Raw genomic sequence first — 21,967 nt, 5'->3', positions numbered from 1 at the left:
GTAATAAGGTTATAATAGGTTAAGTGAGGTTTCTGATAATAGTAAAAGTTATTTGAAGCAGTGTTTATTTATTATAAATTAACACATAATAAGGATGGCAGGGCAAGTGATGTGTTGTGACTGCAGATCTTGGGTGTCCCTGGACGTCAGTGATGCTGGACAAAAACGGCTGCAATAAGTGCCTGTGGCTTGAAGAGCTTCGGCTCAGAGTCACTGAGCTGGAAGCCAAGATGGAGGGAAATTTACCTGGACATTTTTTACCAAGAGGTAGTTACACCATGTAGAAAAGTCAAGAAGATAGGGTCTTCTTGTTCAGAGGCAGGAGGGTGCGAGTACATGAGGCAATATAGGGACCCAGAACTGAGAAGGTTCAGCCTTTGCAATTGTCGGTTGAAGACTATTATAGACAACATGGATGAAAGCGCTGGCTGCAGGGTAGATAAGCAAATGCACTGGTAACATTGGTACAAGAAGGCCATTCAAATGGGGGAGTTATTAAGAATGTGATCATTGGGGACAGTACAGTTAGGGGATATAGATGGTTCTCTGCAGCTGAAATTGGAAACCTGCCCATTGCCAGGGTTCAGGATATCTGCCCTGGACTAGAGAGGAACTTGTAATGAGAGGGAAAGAAACCAGTAGTCCATAGAACTACCAAAACCATACGTAGAGTTCTGAAAAAGTTTCAGGGCATATAAGCAGCTCGGGACTAAATTTAAAAAAACTCAAAAGGGAATAAATCGGTGAATTACTACCTCAGCCATGAGCAAGATTTGATATTTTTTATTATTCATTCATAAGAACATAAGAAATAGGAGCAGGAGTAGGCCATCCAGCCCTTCGAGCCTGCCCCGCCATTCAATAAGATCATGGCTGATCTGTCGCTGCTCAGTTCCACTTTCCCGCCCTCTCCCCATAACCCTTAATCCCCTCTCTTATCAAAAACCCATCAACCCGCGTCTTAAAAATATTTAGCGAGGCAGCCTCCACCACTTCAACGGGCAGAGAATTCCAGAGATTCACCACCCTTTGAGTGAAGAAGTTCCTCCTCAACTCCGTTCTAAACCGCCCCCCTTTTATCTTGAGGCTGTGCCCCCTAGTCCTACTGTCTTTTTTGAGCGGGAAGAGTCTCTCCACCTCTATCCTATCCATCCCATTCATCACCTTATACGTCTCAATGAGATCTCCCCTCATTCTTCTAAACTCTAACGAGTACAAGCCCAGTTTATTCAGCCTCTCCTCATAGCTCAACCCCCTCAACTCCGGTATCAGCCTAGTAAACCTCCTCTGCACTCCCTCCAAGGCCAAAATATCTTTGCGCAGGTGCGGCGCCCAAAACTGCACACAGCACTCCAGCTGCGGCCTCACCAATGCCCTATACAGCTGCAGCAAGACCTCCCTACTTTTATATTCAATCCCCCTCGCTATGAAGGCCAGCATCCCATTCGCCTTCCTGACCACCTGCTGCACCTGCAAGCTGGGTTTTTGCGACTCACGCACAAGGACCCCGAGGTCCCTCTGCACCGTCGCCTGCTGCAGTTTTTCGCCCCATAAGTAATAGTCCTTCCTACCATTCTTCCTACCAAAGTGGACCACCTCACACTTGCCAACATTAAATTCCATTTGCCATTTCCTGGCCCATTCGCCCAGCCTATCTAGATCCTTCTGCAGACTCTCCACACCCTCCGCACAATTTGCCGTTCCCCCAATCTTGGTGTCATCAGCAAATTTCGACACCCTACACTCGGTTCCCTCCTCCAGATCATCTATATAAATGGTAAAAAGCTGAGGCCCCAGCACCGACCCCTGGGGCACTCCACTAGTCACCATCCGCCAATCCGAATAGCACCCGTTGACCCCCACTCTCTGCCTCCTATTTGACAACCAATCCTCTATCCACGCTAACACCCTACCCCCAACTTCATGTCCCTCGACCTTCTGCAATAACCTCTTGTGAGGTACTTTGTCAAACGCCTTCTGAAAATCTAGAAAGACCACATCCACCGCCCTAGACACATCCTCATAGAACTCCAGTAAACTTGTCAGACTCGACTTCCCTTTAATGAAACCGTGCTGCGTCTGCTCTATCAAGCAATTCCCTTCAAGATGCCTCGCAATTTCCTCCTTAATGACAGATTCTAACATTTTACCCACCACAGACGTTAAACTAACCGGCCTATAATTCCCCGCCTTTTGCCTGGCACCCTTCTTAAACAACGGAGTAACATTAGCCGTTTTCCAATCATCTGGCACTTCCCCGGAATCCAGCGACGTCTGGAAAATAACCACCAAGGCATCCACTATCACCTCCGCCATTTCTTTCAGAACCCTCGGATGCATTCCATCCGGTCCTGGGGACTTGTCCACAATCAGCCCCTCCAGTCTGTCGAGCGTGGAACATGGGCGTCACTGCCTGACCAAAATTTATTGTCCATCTCCAGCTGCCCTTGAGAAGGTGGTGGTGACAACTGAGTGGCTTGCTAGGCCATTTCAGAAGACAGTTGAGGGTCAAGCACATTGCTACTGCTCTGGAGTCGCATGTAGGCCAGACCAAGTAAGGTTGGTGGATTTCCTCCCCTAAAGGACATCAGTGAACCAGACAACTGAATGGTTTCACGGTCATCAGTAGATTCCAGATATCTGTTTTTGAATTCAAATTCCACCACCTGCCATCGCAGGATTCAAACCCGGGTCCCCACAGCATTTGCTGAGTTTCTGGATTAATAGTCCAGATAATACTAGACCATCACTTCCCCTTACAGAGAAATGGCTGCACGATTACCAAGATTGGGACATGAATATTCAAAGGTACATGACATTTAAGAGGAGATGGAGCTAGGAAAAGGTGGATGTTATCTCTCCTGTTAAGGATGACATATGAACAATGGAGACAAATTATCTTAGGTCAGGAGATCAAGATGTAGAATCAGTATAGGTAGAAATGAAAAAAGCAGGTAGTCTGGAGGATCAGTTCAGAGTGTTTTCAGAACAGTTTCTTCCAGCAGCACCAACCTGATAGCAGGCTATATCAGATCAGGTAATGTGCAATGAGACGTAGTGAATTAATGGCCCACAGTGAAGGTGCCGTTAGGTAGCAACGATCATAGTACGACTGAGTTTCATATTCAGTTTGAAGAGGAATGGATCTAAGATTTTTTTTAAGTAAACACAATTATGAAGGCATGAAGACAGATCTGGCTAAAGTGAATTGGAAAACTAGGTTAAGGAAAAGGTCAGTAGAGATGTAATAGACAATTTTGGAAATATTTCAGAATACATAGATGAGATATACTTCAATGAGGAAGAATGATTACAGAAAGGACATACCATCTGTGATTAAAAAGTTAAATATAGTAGCAAATTGGAAGTGTATAATTACACAAAGAGAAAATAATGAACAGCAAAGAATTACTAAAGATTAATAAGGAGGGAGAGATTGGAGTATGTTAGAAAGAAAGCTGGCAATATAAAGATAATAAGATTTCCATACGCATTTGAAAAGGAAAAAAATAAAGTGTGCTTTGGTCTTCGACAGAGCAAGAATAGGGAATTAGTAATGAAGATAAGGAAACAGGAGATGAATTGAATAGGTATTTTGTGCCTGTCTTCATTGTATAGGATACAACTAGCTAACATCCCAGAAATAACTCACAGACCACAAAGGATAGGCAACAACACCTCCTCCATGATCATTCTCAACACCGGTGCTCCACAAGGGCTGTGTTCACAGCCCCCTAATATACTCCTTATACACCTCTAACTGTGTGGCCAAATTCCTTTCCAATTCGATTTTCAAGTTTGCAGAAGACACCACTGTAGTTGGTCAGATCTCAAACAATAACAAGAGTACTGGAATGAGATAATAGAGAATCTGGTGTGGCAACAATAATCTCTCCCTCAATGTCAACAAAACGAAGGAGATTGTTATCAACTTCAAGAAGCATATAGGAGAATATGGCCCTGTTTACATCAACGGGACAAAGCAGAAAAGGTCAAGAGCTTCAAGTTTTTAGGTGTCCAGATCATCAACCTCTCCTGATCCCTCCCATGCTGACACTGTAGTTAAGAAAGCCTAGCAACACCTCTACTTTCTCAGAAGACCAAGGAAATTTAGCATGTTAGCTACGACTCTCACCAACTTATACAGATGCACCATAGAAAGCATTCTTTCTGGTTGTATCATAGCTTGTAATGGCTCCTGCTCGCCCAAGACCTCAAGGAACTACAAAAGGTTGTGAATGTAGTTCAATCCATCACACAAACCAGCCTCTGTGAATGGGTCCACACTTCCCACTGCATTGACAAAGGAACCAGCATAATTAAGGACTCCCGCACGCCCTGGACATTCTTTCTTCCATCTCCTTCCGTTGGTAAAAAGATACAAAAGTCTGAGGTCACGTACCAACCGATTCAAGAACAGCTTCTTCCCTGCTACTACCAGACTTTTGAATGAACTTACTTTGCACTAAGTTGATCTTTCTCTATGCCCTAGCAATGACTGTAACATTATGTTCTGCACTCTCTCGTTTCCTTATGAACTGTACGCTTTGTCTGTATAGCGTGCAAAATATTTTTCATTGTATGTTAGTATGTGTGACAATAATAAATTAAATAATTCTGAATCAGAGGCTGAAAGGGAAGAACTTAAAACAATTACAATCATGAAGTAGAAGGGAGAGAGTAAATAATTAGTACTGAACAACATAAGGACTAGGAGCAGGAATAGACAATTTAGCTCCTTGAGCCGGCATCCCATTTAATATCAACACAGCTGATCTCACCTGGGCCTCAACTCTATTTTCCTGCCCATTCATCAGACCCTTACTACTTAAAAATCTGTCCACCTCTTCCGGGGGTCAGCGTGGTGGCACCATGGTCAGCAATGCTGCCTCAGAGCACCAGGCCATGCTAAATTCTCCTTCAATGTATCCGAACAGGTGCCGGAGTGTGGCGACTAAAGGATTTTCACAGTAACTTCATCGCAGTGTTAATGTAAGCCTACTTATGACACTAATAAATACTTAAAAAAAAGGATCCCCATTATCCAGCTTGTTTGTTACATTTTCAAAGAACTAATCAGTCAAACATGATTTACCCTTGATTGCATTTTGACTTTCTAAATGTCCTGTTATTAATTCCTGAAGAGTAAAGCTAATTGATCTATAGCTTCCTACATTTTGCCCTCTCCCTTTTTGAATAAGGGTGTTACATTAGCATTTTTCCAATTCACCAAAACCCTTCTCACATCTTTGGGACATCGTAACCAATGGATCCACCAGCTCCATCGCCACTTCCTTTAAGACCCTAGGATGTAGGCCATGACTTAAATCCCATTTTGGCTCAGTACTTTTTCCTCTAGTGATGATGATAATTAAGTTTCTCCCTTTCTATAATCTAGATTGGTAGAAAAAAATTGAAAAGGTTAATGGAATGTCAGTCTTCATATCAGATGACTGGAATACAAGTGGTAGAAGTTGTAGCTAGTTATACAAAATACTATTTAGACCATATCAGGAGCATTCTGTTCAGTTATCTCCTAAAATCATTATTCATCCAATAGTCACATGGCCCCCTTTTAAAATCATTCTAATTCTACCTAAAAACAATATTTTCCGCAAACAGTTTTTGCATATACATTTATGATACTGGTGCTACCTTTCTGCCTCCATTGTCAACTGTAAAACTGATGCTGTATTGGCCTAATTTAGCAAGTACCAAATGGGCTGAAACGCTCTTGAGCTTAATGTCAGAGAAAACAAATTATTTTTTCTTGACAATACGTTCAAATGGTTTCTCTTGGACAAAATATCTTTAATGGGTGATAAACACGAATGGTTCATTTTGGGGTGCTCGTCTATGATGGCTAAAGTAGGATTAGCTGAGAGCTTTATTTGTTTAAAAATCAGTAAGAGAAATTAATCAGAAGTTTGTTTTCTTGTAGATCATCAGGTTTTGTGCAAAATCTTAGCTCAGTTGCAATATTGTGATGTATCGCTCTGATTCTTATCATAGTATGAATCAAAATTTCAGCACTGTTGAATATTGCTATCTCACTATGCGTCATAATGGTTCTAGTAACTCCAGCTATATTAATCTTTATTTATCAAAACTGAAAACTTACCAAGATGCCTCACATGCCACATAGGATCAATGGAAGAGTATTGTTTATAGAACACCAAGAGCATAGGTGGTGTAACACTGCCGGCCAGAACACCACCATATAAATTCTCCCTGTCAGTGTATGAAATACGTATATATTAACTTCAGACTGCAATGGGTGGAGATGGAAAAAAGTATAGACAAGTATTAGCTTAGATACTCTTAAAAATGATCCAAGGTTTTTCTTCTATTCTCAACTACAAATAACATATTTCTAGGCTGCAAAATGCTTGAATTTGTATTATTTCTTGCTTAATTAATCTGAGACTACTTGAATGTAATGTTGGAAGAATGTTTCAAATATGAATTAAATCAAATTGAATTAGTTAGCACAGTTCTGCAAAAAATAGCACATTCCAAGATTTTAGTCAACTAAAAAAAACCCCAAAAGAATCCCCACTTAATATTGGTGCAGCAACATAATAGTATGAAATATTCCACTTACCCCAAGAATAAGGTCAGAAGATTACCCGAAACTGCAATACAATTGCATTTGCCTTATGCAAGCAGACACTTATACATTATTAAGCTATTACTAACTTACACTACATTGGTTTCCAACCATTTTTCAAGCTGCTCTGTAATGTTCTGCTGCTTCCATTCCGTGAGATTAGCTACAATGACACCAGGATTAAAGGAACACGTGCTTGCCTTCATACCAAGTTTTCTAATGGTTTCTTTTTTATAATCAAAGAAGCCCAAATATGTGTTCTAGAAATAATGAAAATAAAGTGAATGAAACAAAAGATTTTCCTTTATAATTACTATTTTAGTAACCTTAACTAACAATTTCAGTGACTGCAAAACAAAATGGCAGACAAAAGTATTTTCAGTGTTCTGATGCCAATCAAATTATTAATTTAAAATTTGAAATTGATGAGGTATGTTAGCCAAAAGTACCAAAGGATATTAGACAAAGGCTGATATATGGAGTTACATCAATCAAGATTTCACTGACTGGTGGACCAGGTTCAAATTGCTAAGTGGCCTACTCCTGTTCCTATGTTTGGTTTATCTTTCTCTTGAAGTTTCTTGGCTAATATTTATGCCTCAACCAATACAAATGAACCAAATTTTCTGGATATCTATGATATTGCTGTTTGCAAGATCTTACTGCACACAAAATATGTCGCTGCATCCACTGATAAAAGTGCTCATGTCCTGCAGAGACTCTGGGACATTGTAAAGTCATCGAGTGCTGTACAAATTATACATTTTTTTGCTATTTAACCGATTTACGATTGAAATTCCAATCAGAATATATTTGCATTTAAGCCAATCAAGTGGAAGATATTTAATAAAGGAAGGATAAATTCAGCTATGTTGAACAGAAATTTGTATTAGACTATGTATTGTGTTTCAAGCATGTTGAATAACTGACAGGATACTGCGAACTTGTGCATTAAAATCTTTCATAATTATATCTAGAAGTTAGATTGGGATCCAAGGGGCTGTTGCCTTGTGGATCCAGAACTGACTTGCCCACAGAGGCAGAGAGTGGTTGTGGATGGGTCTTTTTCTGCATGGAGATCAGTCACCAGTGGAGTGCCCCAGGGATCTGTTCTGGGACCCCTGCTGTTTGTAATTTTCATAAATGATCTGGGTGAGAAAGTGGAGGGATAAGTTTGCTGACGACACGAAGGTTGGTGGTGTTGTGGATAGTCTGGAGGGATGTCAGAAGTTGCAGCGTGACACAGATAGGATGCAAGACTGGGCGGAGAAGTGGCAGATGGACTTCAACCTGGATAAATGTGTAATGGACCATTTTGGCAGGTCAAATGGGGTGAAGGAGTATAATATCAAGGGTAAGAATCTTAGCAGTGTAGAGGATCAGAAGGACTTTGGGGTCTGGGTCCATAGGACTCTTAAATTGGCCTCGCAGGTAGAGGATGTGGTGAAGAAGGCGTGTGGTGCACTGGCCTTCATCAATCAAGGGATTGAGTTTAGGAGTTGGGAGATAATGCTGCAGCTTTACAAGACCCTAGTCAGATCCCACTTGGAGTACTGTGATCAGTTCTGGTCGCCTCATTACAGGAGGGATGTGGAAGCTATTGAAAGAGTGCAGAGGAGATTTACAAGGATGTTGCCTGGATTGGGTGGCATGCCTTATGAGGATATGTTGACGGAGCTCGGTCTTTTCTCCCTGGAGAGAGGAAGGATGAGGTGACCTGATAGCGGTTTATAAGATGTTGAGAGGTATAGGTCGGGTGGATTCTCAGAGGCTATTTCCCAGGGCTGAAATGGTCGCTACGAGAGGACACAGGTTTAAGGTGCTGGAGAGAAGGTACAGAGGAGATGTCAGGGGTACGTTTTTCACTCAGAGGGTGGCGGGTGAGTGGAATCGGCTGCCGTCGGTGGTGGTGGAGGCAAATTCGATAGGATCTTTTAAGAGACTTCTGGATGAGTACATGGGACTTAATAGGATTGAGGGTTATAGGTAGGCCTAGTAGGGAGGGATATGATCAGCACAACTTGTGGGCCGAAGGGCCTGTTTCTGCAGTAGTTTTTCTATATTCTATCAGAAAGAGCATCCTTTTTCACTATTGATGACTGTAGCTGCCTGGGCCTTAAGTCTCTTTGCCTCCCTACCTCTCTCTCCTCTTTTAAGGCTTTCTTAAACCTACCTTTTGTGATATCTCCTCATATAGTTCAGTGTCAAATGTTGTTTAATAATATTCCAATGAAATGCATTAGGATGTTTATATTAAACTTTCTGAAGCCAGATGGTGAAGTGGGAAACCAAATGGCAATCTTTATTTAATACAAGTTTATAGAAATGCAACATTACAAATATCTGTCTCTTCCCTAAACAACACCCGGCATCCTAGAAGTCTCTCTTTATTTGTACTCAAGGTACTTATTCAATCAATGCACTCTGCTGATATATCCTTAACCGAAATAATAAAACTGAGATACCATTAACAGATTCTCTTGCTTCTTTATATCAAAAATTTATAAACACATAAACAATATTTCAAAACAAATTGACGAAGAGGAACAGAAAAAAAAGTTTTCCATGTTCTGTGCACCACATCATAATACAACAGTCCCTCTTTCAGGACCTCCATTAGGCTCTTAATGCAAGCAATCCTTTTTGTAAAGCACTCCAACAATTGATAACTCACATCAACTATTGGATCTTAGGAGATTTCTTTTCCCAACATCTTTAAAAATTCATTTATGGGATGTGGGAGTTACTGGCTAGGCCAGCATTTATTTCCCAACCCTCACTACCCTCGAGATGTTGGCGGTGAGTTGCCTTCTTTAATGTTGCAGTTCCTGAGGTTCAGGTATACCCAGTGCTGTTAAAGTGGGAGTTCCAGGATTTTGACCAATAACAGCGAAGGAACAACAATATATTTCCTAGTCAGGTTGGCAATTAGGTGAAGAGAGAATAGAGTTAACATTAAGTCTGGATGACTTAAGTTTTCGCATGCTGTGTCATACGGAAAATATTCTGGACACTTATCTATTATTCTGGACAACTTATCTACTATAGGCTGCTAAAAGCATGTCATTTGTTTTCTCCCATTCGTCATTTGACCCTTTCATCCTGAAATCATGCATTCCTTGCTGGGGTACAGCTCCACATGCATAGGACATCCTCAAGTATCTCACAGAAACGGCTATCTTCAAAAAAAAAGCTCTAACTTCAGTGCCAGCATATTACTTGATTGTCAACATATCAAAATGGATCCTCCAATGTGCATGTCACATGCTTCGAATGAAGTACTTGATAGCATTCTGCAGAAGGTATTATGGATGATATTCTCAATTTAGCAAAGCTGATATCAATGTATTCATTCTGCTTAGTGCCAGATAACAAGGAATATTTAAAGATTAAGGACTGAACCTACAAGCCTCATGATTTGAATTGCTCAGCAACTCAATAATGTAAATGTTAACCTATTCAAGAAGCTTTATTTGTTCCTTTATCATGAATTTATCCTCCTTGAAGTTTTGGATCAGTTTGTAGACTGGTTATGGGTGGGGAAAAATGAATGATACATTATGTGCATAAGGCCAAATATTAGGGTGGTACTCATCTACAGGGTTGAGAGTGATCAAGTTTGTTGTTCCATATAATATTTCATACAGAAAATCTGTCTTGGTTCAAAATCAAATCAAAACAGGGATCCAACATAATTCTTAATTGACTTCAGTTGGCTTTAATGTATCACATATGTAACAATTTTTGACAGCAAATTTTGCATTGGACTCCAAATACCTGACTTCCAGCACCTCGAACCAACACCTTGGAAGATACAGAATTACAATCTTCAGAAAATGCTGCCGCATGACCTGCCTTCAATTCAGTGTCATAAAGTTCCCGGATGTCTCCTAACGCATCGAATGCAAGAAGAAAATAAGCATACATTTTTATAAAGTGGCTTTCAGAGTTGAAATGTCTCAAAGTCTTCATGCAATAGACATTTTCATTTTCAGATATAGGTCTGTGAAAAGACTTTTCATTAAAAATTAACTTTTGCAAATTACTTCCATAAATTGGTGGAAATGCAGCTGCTTTATATTCAGCTTAAATAAGTAAATGAAACGGCTGAAAATTAAAATGTTTTGAAACATTTTCAAATTAAGAATCCATATTATTAGCTAGTTTACTAAATCATGAATTATATAATTCCTCTACTCAACGTTCTGTTTGCTACCTTTTAAGCTATATTGAGCTGTATGCAATAGAATCAAAGCAAATTACCTTGCACAATTACATCATCATCCAGGTAAATGGCTTTCTCTGTGCCAGAAATCAACATAGGTAGATAAAATCTTGCCAAAGTCAACTGAAAACAATGATAATAAACTAAATCAAGATATGAGTTTTAATATTCGTTTCTATTTCAATTAACATAATAATCTAATTTTACTTCAACAATATGCTGGTGTGCAATTGTCTTGAGTACAACATATGTTGTCTCTTACAGTTAATCTTCTGTCACGTATAAAAGGCAGAATTTTCTATGATCCCCGCAGCAGGAAAGGTGGCCTGCCATTGGCTGATGCTGGGATCAGAAGACTCCATTCCTGTCAATGCAGTTTCCTGTTCTATGCACTCCAACCCTCTCACCTGCACTGAGAAACCTGTGCTGCGGGTTCACTGTCACTGGGACTGGAAAATTCCAGTCATAATCTTAACTCAGTACCATTATATCTTATGTTTGTACTGATTACATACATAATTACTTATCTTGTCCATCAAAACATTGAGATGGAACACATTAAAAACACAAGTGAGAAAATATGAACTGGATCTTCGCATGGCCAGTTATATTTACTACAAGCCAATCAAAGACTAGTGTCCATATATGGAGTGACATTGTGTCAGCATACTCAAGTTATAATTCTGGTTACCATGTTGCTCTCTGCCTAGCTTATGCAGAGCTCTACCGCTGCATACCAATTAAATTTGAATGCAAGGAGAAAGGAGTCAGGTCCTCTAAAATAATATGAAAAGTATTTAAAATTAATTTTGGAAAAGTTTAAACTGTACTATTGTATATTGGAGAACAATGTTATGGAGCATGGAGGGGTTAAAACAATGGAGCTTTGTTTACAGGTGTGTATTCTCTTACATGGCTGTTTCATCTCTGCCCATTTTTCCCTGCTAGGTATTAGGACATTACGTCTGGTGAATACAGGAGAGCTCACTAAGTCAACAACAATTAATACGCATACATAAAATTTCCTCTCCTCTTAAGTTGAATATCTCTAACAAGTTCAAGATGGACAATAATCAGTAAGTCACTATTAATAAAGTCAGACAATCTGGAGTCGTTGCTCTCGACATGGTTGATGGCAAACCTCTAGCGTCTTCTTTACGTTGGTGGTAATCTCTGGTGTTTTCATCTTTGCACAAATGTTATCGGTGGTTGGTTTAACTGGCATTGTCCACACGTCTCCTCCAGAGAATGTCATCTTTGGTTTGGACAGTGTAAGAGGCAGGTCCTGTCTGTGCAAGAATTGTGGCAGGAACCCATTTTTCTCCAGTGAAGTAATTCCTAGCCAAAGCTCCTTGTCCTTGGTGGAAAAATTCCATACTTTGCATTCTCGCCATTCCATTCGTCCTTGTTGTATGATCTCTTTAGTTTTCAGAGGTTTCAATGGATCAAATGCTGATTGCAGTTGTCTTTCCGTCATTAGTAATGTAGGAGAGGTCTTGGAATATGTGGTTTTCCAATACTTATTCAGAATTTAAGATCTTTGATCTGTGAATCTTGTTCCTTGGTTGCTCTTGACGTTTCATGGTTTGGATGATACGTTCTGCTAATCTTTTAATAGCAGGTTGATATATTGCGGATCTAATATATTGAATACCATTCTCTTGTAAGCAACTTGCAAATTTGTTTGAGACAAATTGAGGTCTGTTGTTGGTTACCAGTTATCCAGGGAATCTAAAATGACTAAATACTTCACCTAGCTTCTCAACAGTCTTTTCTGAAGTAGATCTCATCACATAGACCTCTGGCCACTTAACGTAAGCATCAATCATTACTAAGAACATGTGTCCTTCAAAGAGTCCTGCAAAATCCAAATGCACTTGATGCCAAGTCTCTTCAGGCTCTTCCCATTGATGCAGTGACGCTAGGGGTGGCAGGTTTCCTACCATCACACAGGAAGAACAGGTTCCAGCTCTTGCTTAATTTCTGCATTCAATCCAAGTCACCAGAAATGACTTTGCTATTTCCTTCTTGCGTGTGATTCTACAATGGCCCTCATACAGCTTCTATAGCAGCTGCTTTTTCAATAGTGCCAAAATGATCACTGACTCTCCAAAGACACTGTTTCTCCAATCTTCTGGAGGAGTAAGGTTTCAGGTTAGATGTTAGTTCTGAAGTCTTCCCTTATAAAATCAGATCCACTGCTTCTGAAAGCGCAGGATAGCTCTAATTGTGTTTTCTAACTTGCCCAGAAATGGCAGCTGTGTTGTCTACTTGTTCAGAGTAGAAGATATTCCCACTCGAGTAGTCTGACAAACTACCAGGCAGTGGCAATTTTGAAAGTCCATCTGTATTACCATGTCAACTTGATTGTTGATATTTAAATGGTAAAGTACGTGCAGACAAAAGCAATGCCCACCTTTGCATTCCACTTGCTCCGAGTTATGAAATTCCCGTGTGTGGCCTAAAAATGGTACTTAGTGGATGATGGTCTGTCAACAATGTAAATTCTCTCCTCTACAGGAACTGGTGAAATTTCTTTACTACAATGATCCCTAATGTCTCCCTTTCAATTTGCGAAGTTACTTTCAGCCTTGCTCAAGGTTCAAGATGCAAAAGCAATGGGTCAATCTTCGCTCGATGGCATGATGTGGGAAACCATGACTCCTACACCATAAAGGTGGTGCATCACAAGATAACTGTATGGGTAAAGTAGGATCAAAGTGAGTGAAAACTTCAGACTTAACTAATATTCTTTAGCTCGCATGACGCATTATTGCATTAGTCTGACCACCTGTACACCTTGTTCCTGCACAGGGTTACATAACAGTTTCAGAATTGTTGCCAAGGTTGGGACAAATCTTCTGTAATATTTCAACATTCCATGAAGCAACGTAACTGGTTAATATTCCAAGGTGCAGGTGCCTCTGCAATGGCTATAACCTGAGGATATTTCTGAAAATCAGTGGCATCAATCATATGTCCCAAATACTCAATGGAGAATTGGAAGAACTCGCACTTGCGGACCCTCAGACAATAGTCTTCCCATCTCTGAAGAGTGTCATCCAAGTTTCAAAGGAATTCCTCACTGTCTCTTCCAGAGAATAGGACGTCATCCAGATAACACTGGACTTTGCTCAGTCCACTCAGGGTCTGATCCATTGCTCTTTGAAACAATGCAGGAGCTGAGATGATACCAAATGACAACTTTCAGTACTGCAACTCGTCTGTGTGACAACATCCGTTGACATAGCGTTTGCATGGTCTCTCCAACGGATGAATGAACACAGCTCGACAATCACCAGGCTCTTCCTGTTCAGGAACACTTCAGCAATCACGCGCATTTGGCCCCGATCTTCGGGTAAGCATTTTCCAAGGTGGCCTTTACGACACATGACAACGCAGAGTTGCTGAGCAGAGACTGATAGCCCTGTTCTGCACACATGAGGACGGCCTCAACTGGGTTCTTGGGTTCATGTCACATTATCTGTAACCCCCACAACTTGCCTGGGCTTGCAATCTAACTAACTGCCCTGGCTGGAGACAATACACATCTCTTTAACCTGTGTTTAACCCTCTCTCCATTTACATTGTCTGTACCTTTAAGACTTGATTACCTGTAAAGACTTGCATTCCAGCCATTATTTTGTAAATTGAGTTTTATCTTTATATGCCCTATTTGTGAACAGAACTTCCACTTACCCGATGAAGGAGCAATGCTCCGAAAGCTAGCGGCTTGTGCTACCAAATAAATCTGTTGGACTTTAATCTGGTGTTGTGATTGTCAGAGGTTCCTGTGACTTCTTGTCCACATTTTTTAATCTGTAAGGAAGCCTGACTCAGGTCAATTTTGCTGATATGTTGGCCTGCTGCCAATACTGCAAACAATGAGGGGTAATGTGCACAGTTCCGCACATAACACTGGATTAATGGTGACCTTGAAGTCTCCAAAAATCCTTACAGATCCATCCTTCTTGATGACTGGGACTATTGGTGTGGCCCATTCACTAATGCTGACAGATTCCAAGACTCCCATCTTCAGGTCATTCCAATTTAGCTTTCACTTTCAGTCTAATAGCATCTGGTACAGACCTAGCCTTCCTTTTATTTTCAATTTCTTTCATGCTCACTAGTTCTCTATCAAAAAGAACTATTTATTATTGTCACAAATAGGCTTACATTAACACTGCAATGAAGTTACTGTGAAAATCCCCTAGTCACCACACTTTGGGGCCTGTTTGGATCCACTGAGGGAGAATTTAGCATGGTTGTTGCACCTAACTAGCATGTCTTTGACTGAGGGGGGAGAAACCAGAGCACCTAGAGGAAACCTACGCTGACACAGGGAGAATGTGCAGACTCCGCATACACAGTGATCCAAGCTGGAATCGAAGCCAGGTCTCTGGCGCTCTGAAGCAGCAGTGCAAACTACTATCGCCCAACTGTGTTCTTCTTTAAAGTTTTGTCGAGACCTGACTCTCCATTGGTCATCACGTTGATGTTGGCCCAGTTCAACAGAATCTTCTCCAGCCGTGTCTGACAGGTAGAGACAAATATACTGTTCACCCATTAACTTGCTTAGCTACTTTGATATGACCCTTCAGTGGAACCACTTCACCTGTGTATATCTTCAGCACTATCCTTGATGCCATCAAGGGAATGTGTTTAAGATTTTCCTTTGAAATAGTCTCTAGCACCAGTGAGACTGATATCCCAGTGTCAACTTCCATCCTTACTGGCCATCCATTCAGTAGTGGAGTAGCCCAGTATTGATGCTTAGCACCAGCAATGGCTAGCACATTCAATGCTAATTCCTCCTCACACTGAGAACCTCTTGCCAGCATTCTACTGCCCTGCTTCCCATGGGAATCAGAGCTGGTGAGGGACAGATAATGGGAATATCCATTGATCTCAGGCAGTATTTTTCGGTCTCGGGTTGAGTGAGGCCATAAAACCCCACCCATTATGTTTGTTCAACCCTTTTATACAGCATGAACATTTCTCCTTTTGTTCTCTTTAAATGCGGTCTTAGTTATTTACTTAGAGCATGCTTTTTTTTTCAGCAGGCAAACTGAATAGCACACTGCAGAAAACTGAGTTTTGGGTGAGCTGCAGGCCTGAGATTTCCTCACCTAGCATTTTCTCCCTACCTATAATTTCCACTTACTTTTGAAGGAGGCTGTACCATTTTTTCTTGGTCATGTAGCATCCTGGGCAAGTTTTTCCCTCGGCTTGAAATCAAAACTCCTAAGTGAAGCCCTCTTGAGTGTCCTTATAATGCTTCCTTTGACCGTCATGACAGTGCACCCCACACTCTCGATAGGTTTGTAAATGTTAGACATTCTGGCTACATGACTAGCCAAAATCTGTCTCAATACAACGTGGAGCTGTGGTGGAAACCTGTGGTTTGGGGACCAGATGGGATTCTGGGTGTTGCCCACAAGGTATTTCGTTGACTGCTGCCCACGTACTGAGTTGCCACATTCCACTATTTTCATCTGTGTAGATTATTTCTTATTGGTATGAATGTAAACCAAGGGCTTTATGTGAAGTAGGTGCAGGCTGACTGCACACAACATTGACTGAGAGTTGTGCGCTCTGATTACAATAGTTATTGCGCTCTCTTTATATTAGTTCCCATAAGTTAGAAGAGGTTTATTTTAACTCTTAACTTTTTCTAATTAAACACCATCAGAACTATCCAAAGTGAACAATTTAACTCACATTTTCAGATGATTCACAGCAGAGCAATTGTCCCAAGGAAGTTTGCCCTTCTAGGCAATTGCTGTGTAAACCCTTGCCAATGAAGTTCTAAAAGGGGTTCCACAGCACACCTTTGAGAAATAAGCAAAGCCTCATCAAGGTTTAGTAAAACATGGTAACAGAAAAACTTCACCAAAGTTTGGTGACAAAATGAAACAGACAGGAGTCTGATTATTTCTAACAGTGTAGAAGGATAATCATGAGAGCACTTAATGGCAAACTGCTCACTATTTTTCACTGATAGCTGAAGGCCAATTAAGGATGTGTCTAAAGTTCTATACTCACCTTTCTAGAGTTTGGGCTTTATCTATGTGCAGTGAATGTTGATCCACTGGCACTGAGAAAACTGGCAATGAACCAGCAGACTGGGGCCAGTAAACAGATTTCAGATCATTGCAGAATCACTTTCAGTCTTTGTGATCTGCACATAGCTGAATCAGAAAACAGATAAGGCAAGTATCTTGCATCTCTCCGAGCTTGAAAAATGCTATGGATGTTTTGGGAGGCATTATGCTTGGATACTGGGGTAAATCCCACAGAGACGATGTTTCTCGTTCAGTAGTTTTCATCAAACCAATCTTGACGCTTATGAGAGGTAGGGCCAATGGCCTCTAGATCAGTGGAGTACACTAAATCCTTGAAGGTCACCCAGACATCTTCAATGCAGTGAGTGTCCATATTCACTGTACACAGGTGATTCTTGAGTTTCATGGAGACAGATTCCTTGATGATTGTCTGTCTGAGCCTTGAGATCCTTCTGGACTTTAGTATCTTGGGCATCTGGAAGGATAGATTTTGATGTTTAGCTTTGAAATGATAAGAAATTATAAATTGTTAGCATGCAACAGTTGCCACATCCTCAAAACAAGTGATGGCAGCTGCTGGGTCCCTATACTTAGGGATTTGTCTGCCCTGGCATTGATGATTGAATCCGGTTGACTAGGTGGATGAAGCCATCTAAGTTCCAAAAGTTTTGAAGTTGAGTGAGCACATACAGAGCTTGACAAAATACAGAAGACATCCTAGTCACACATGCATCCAGATCTATCTCCAGTTGTCTAGAGTTGTCTTGCTACTGAACAAGGTAGGTCAGGATGAAAAAGTGAGGTTGACATTCTGCTCCTCATTATATTCAACTCATTCACAAGTCATGTTAATCATTTTTCATCCATTATTTATCCATCACAAGTCCAACATCAGTGAGTGAGTGACAGCACAGCAGATGTGGATTCAACGGGAGTAGTGATTTGGGCCATACTGTAATATTTCACTGGAATGACACAGATGAAATTCAACATACGACTGAGCACAGGACCACACAGCTCACCTTCCTAGTCTCACCTTTCTAGTATAAAGGCCTACAAAAAGTAATCTAAACATTATTTGTTTCACCTCCCTAGCCAGCAAGTTGCAGCTGGAAGGATTCTATCAATAATAAGGTGATCTCAAAAGAGAAAACAAAGGTGACACTGATCAACATTGGCACATGGATTGCGTACAACCTCACGGACATTGCCGCAGCTGACAGACCTGAGAGAAGAACTGCTCTTGTTGGTAGAGAGTTGACGAGGTACAACATCCAAATCAGCACCCTCAACAAGATTTGTCTATCTGAGGAGGGTCAGCTCAAGAAACCATTGCATTCTTCAGAAGTGACAAAGAAGAAATGGAAAAGATGGCAGGAGCAAAGCTGGCTCGGGCTTTGTTCTCATGTTAGTAAGTTGATTTGCTTTCCCAAAGGTGTTAATGATTGTCTAATGGTGCATTAACTCCCCTGCACAGCAACAGGTAAGCAAATCTCTGTGTACAATCCTGTAATGGCCAGTCCTAATGAAGTTAAAGATAAATACTATGATGATCACCAGTCCTTGATTGCAACAGCAATAGTCTCCTCTTGAAGATGATGTGTGCTGAGCACGTGCTTTAAATCATCAACATGGATTTCTGCCTCTCTAATTGCAGTAAGGTGTCTTGGATGGACTTCCAATCCAGATATTAGCAACTACTTTGGGTGTCTGTAACGAAAGACACGTGGTACTGACTGCTGGTCAGTCCAATGCTAAACGCCTTCAATGGTTTATTAACAAGGACAGTGAAGATCAATAGCCCTGAAACTGATAAAACCAAGTTTTAATTCTGGCATCTGAAAACCTAAAGACTAAGATGTTACACCTTGGAAGGTGGTTACTAGTATTTGAATTCAAACATGAAGGGAAGTGGCAAAGCGGAATTTAAAGTTGTACATTTTTGGTCCCCCCTATTAGCAAGTATAATTCTACATTTTGATATGGTGAATTAAAGAAGAGCAATTGACAATCTCTGAAGATGGTGGGACAAGTTGATAGAACAATTAAAAGATCATGTGAGATCTTGGGGTTTATGAATAGAGACATGGAAAACAAAAACAAGGGAGTTATGCTCTAAATGGCATATTGTATCCAGTTCTGGGCACCCCACCATTAGAAAGGACGTTAAGGCTTTTTGTAGATTGCAGAGGAGATTTACTAGAATGTTGTCAGAAATGGGACGCTCCAACTACACGGAGAAATTAGCAGAGCTGGGATTGTTCTGCTTGATATAGATCAAGACATGTAATAGAATTGTTAATAGTTTTAAAGAATTTTGCTTGAATAGATCAGGAAAAACTTCCCATTGGCAGTAGGTTTGGTAACCAGAAGACACAGATGTAAGACAATTGGCAACAGGACCATAGCAGAGATGTTGAGAATTTTGTTTTATTTCTCTTTGCAACAAGTTATGATCTAGAATGCACTGCCTGAAGTTCTCAGAGCTTTCACAGGCACAATAAGCTAAATGGCCTTTCCATATTTTACAATTCTATATTTAACACATACAAGTTCACATGCAAATCAGTTACTCACTGGTTTTACTTCAGTTAAGTCACTTTCAATTTGGACTTTGCCTTTCAAAACACGAGGATCAAATCCAAGAATTTTATACTTGATACCCATCAGTTCTTGCACCTGAAGCCAAGCTCTAAACCAAATGGCAAGATTAATTAATATGGGACCAAAATTAAATGCAGCACATCCAAGTTTGTTTTTTTTGCAAATACAAGTTTACCTTAAATGGCCAATTGTATCATTTGTAGTAACAATATAGAAGACCACATTTGACCTGGTATTACTATATATACTGTTTATAGCTGCTATTACTCCTCCAAGTTGCTCTTCTACAGCTGGGATTAGAATTGGAATCTCTTCACCAATTCTCTCTCCTGCAAACCTCTGTACTCCACCGTATCTTGATTCTACAATGTGAAAATTGAAGAACAGGAGGAAATATTTTAATCGTTTGGTGTTACAAAATTTGAGTATTGCTAAAAAAGAAAGGCATTTTGTCAAAACTTTTCATCCTGCAGTTATCAGGACAATCACAACACCAATGTCAGGAGAAACAACAACTTGAATGAGAAGTAAGAGCTGACCGGCTGACAAGCAGATGCTGATTGGTAGAGGTGTTGTCATGGATTGATGGTGAGTGACAGTTAACTGCCTAGCAGGGTTTGAAAATTTAAACCAGTCAGGTTGACTCTGCATTGTCCTGAGGAATGAACTAGTGAACCACTATCAATTATTTTGATTAGCTGAAACAGGTGCAACGGGTATAGATGTTCTGTCTGCAAAGATCAGGATCTGGTGTATCAATATGTGTAGCTTCAATGATATGCACCATACTGCGAGCCTGACAGACAATCTTATTGGTTGTCAGCATAATTTTAGCACATTGAGGATTATTTAGCAAATATTGTTCAATCACAGAATCACATCTAATGTTGGATTCTGTGTTTTGAGTTTTGCAAGTAGTGACTGATTGATTATGGTCTGTATTGCTGTTGCGCACAGCGGCTGGGGCATGCTGTTTGATACGATCCACCAGTCTTTGGGACATATGGCCTACATTCCTAGCATCACAATGGCACTGAAATTCATATACTAAATTACTAATTTGCGTGATGAGCAGATGTATTTTTGGCTTGATGGCAGCATAATATTAGTGGCGAATACTACTTGGGTTACTGGTGCATATTAGCAGTGAGGGATAATTGACTTCATCCGTTGCTCAAATTTTAAGATCCCTTTCCCTTCCAGGGTAATCTGTGGTAAACTGGACACTTTTCAGTGCCGAAAGTGATGGCCTAAGACCTGTTCATGAGGTCGTGCAATATACAACACAAAGTGCTTTGATCCGGATAGATGTTACCTTGTAAGATGCCTTTGATGTGCCCTATTTTACATGAAGCTTGCATGGTTTTCTTGTCATTGTCCTAATGACTAAGACAAAAAGTATCTTGGAAGCAATTTACAAAGTAACGTAATAATGCTTTAATCTTCTCTGTTGGCTAAGAGCAAAAGTGAACATTTCTGGTTTACCTGTGACTCAATTTTAATTCCTTCAATAACTGGTTATTTAGAAACAGCGGTTATGTTCGTTAAAAATATTGGGAACTTGATAACATATCTCCTGTTGTAATTTCATAATGTCTGTCCTTACTTTCTCTTGATTTAAAATGAAATAACTTAATGAATTAAATCAAACAGAGCTCTTTATGTGTGTTAAATCCGATCATCCAACTGTTCAGCAGTTAAGGAAGAATAATTATCAAATGAGTACAAACCTGTTTCCTCTGTTGTAGAAGCTGAGCAGCCACTTGGCTGATAAAAAGTGATTAACGAAGTGCATTCTTAGAATCATAGAATCCCGAAAGTGCAGAAGAAGGCCATTCAGCCCATCAAGTCTGCAAACAGATGACAATCCCACCCATGCCCTATCCCCATAACCCCACATATTTACCCTGCTAATCCCCTGACACCAGGGTCAATTTAGCTTGGCCAATCAACACAACTTGCACATCTTTGAACTGTAGGAGGAAACCCACGCTGACGAGGAGAACACGCAAACTACACAGAGTGTGACCCAAGGCCAGAATTGAACATGGGTCTCTGGCGCTGTGAGACAGCAGCACCAATGTGCCACCCCAGTTTGGTTAACAAACTATTTAGCATGCAAGATATTAAAAAAACCAGCATGTATTACCATTTTACAACAGTTAAAATTAATGAGTATTTTAACTATTTGACAATAAAACATTTCAGCTTTCTCAGGGAATATTTAACATACAAGTCTAGAAGATAAGTAAGCGTGATTGCATTATCACAGAAGAGATAGCACCCAGTTTCAAAACGTGTTTATGTCTACCGTCAATCAATATGCTTGTCAAATTACACTTGGTATTAATACAGCAAAGTGAATATACATCTTTTTGCATCAAATAATTTTTTGTCCATTAAAAAATATTAATTTTGCATTCATAAATTACATATCCATTTTTGAAGAAGGAATACAAAATG

At 40.3% G+C, this 21,967-nt stretch overlaps 1 protein-coding gene across 3 annotated transcripts in view; it reads right to left on the bottom strand.

Annotated features, from left to right (window-relative positions):
• The window catches only part of glt8d1 (glycosyltransferase 8 domain containing 1), a 33,017-nt gene that overhangs the window by 5,121 nt on the left and 5,929 nt on the right, over positions 1 to 21,967 (bottom strand). For all 3 annotated transcript variants that reach the window (XM_080181764.1, XM_080181766.1, XM_080181765.1), the window contains 6 exons: positions 19,680 to 19,866; positions 19,478 to 19,592; positions 10,874 to 10,958; positions 10,388 to 10,500; positions 6,704 to 6,870; positions 6,122 to 6,231 (listed from right to left, as the gene is read on the bottom strand). In XM_080181764.1, the coding sequence (XP_080037890.1) occupies positions 6,122 to 6,231; positions 6,704 to 6,870; positions 10,388 to 10,500; positions 10,874 to 10,958; positions 19,478 to 19,592; positions 19,680 to 19,866 (777 nt within the window). The remainder of the gene's footprint in view (positions 1 to 6,121; positions 6,232 to 6,703; positions 6,871 to 10,387; positions 10,501 to 10,873; positions 10,959 to 19,477; positions 19,593 to 19,679; positions 19,867 to 21,967) is intronic.

The sequence above is a fragment of the Carcharhinus amblyrhynchos genome, chromosome 3 (assembly GCF_965287045.1).
Source record: "Carcharhinus amblyrhynchos chromosome 3, sCarAmb.v2.hapA, whole genome shotgun sequence".
Classification (NCBI taxonomy): domain Eukaryota; kingdom Metazoa; phylum Chordata; class Chondrichthyes; order Carcharhiniformes; family Carcharhinidae; genus Carcharhinus; species Carcharhinus amblyrhynchos.
The sequence above is the reverse complement of the archived record's forward strand: the minus strand, read 5'-3'. Positions and strand labels throughout refer to the sequence as shown.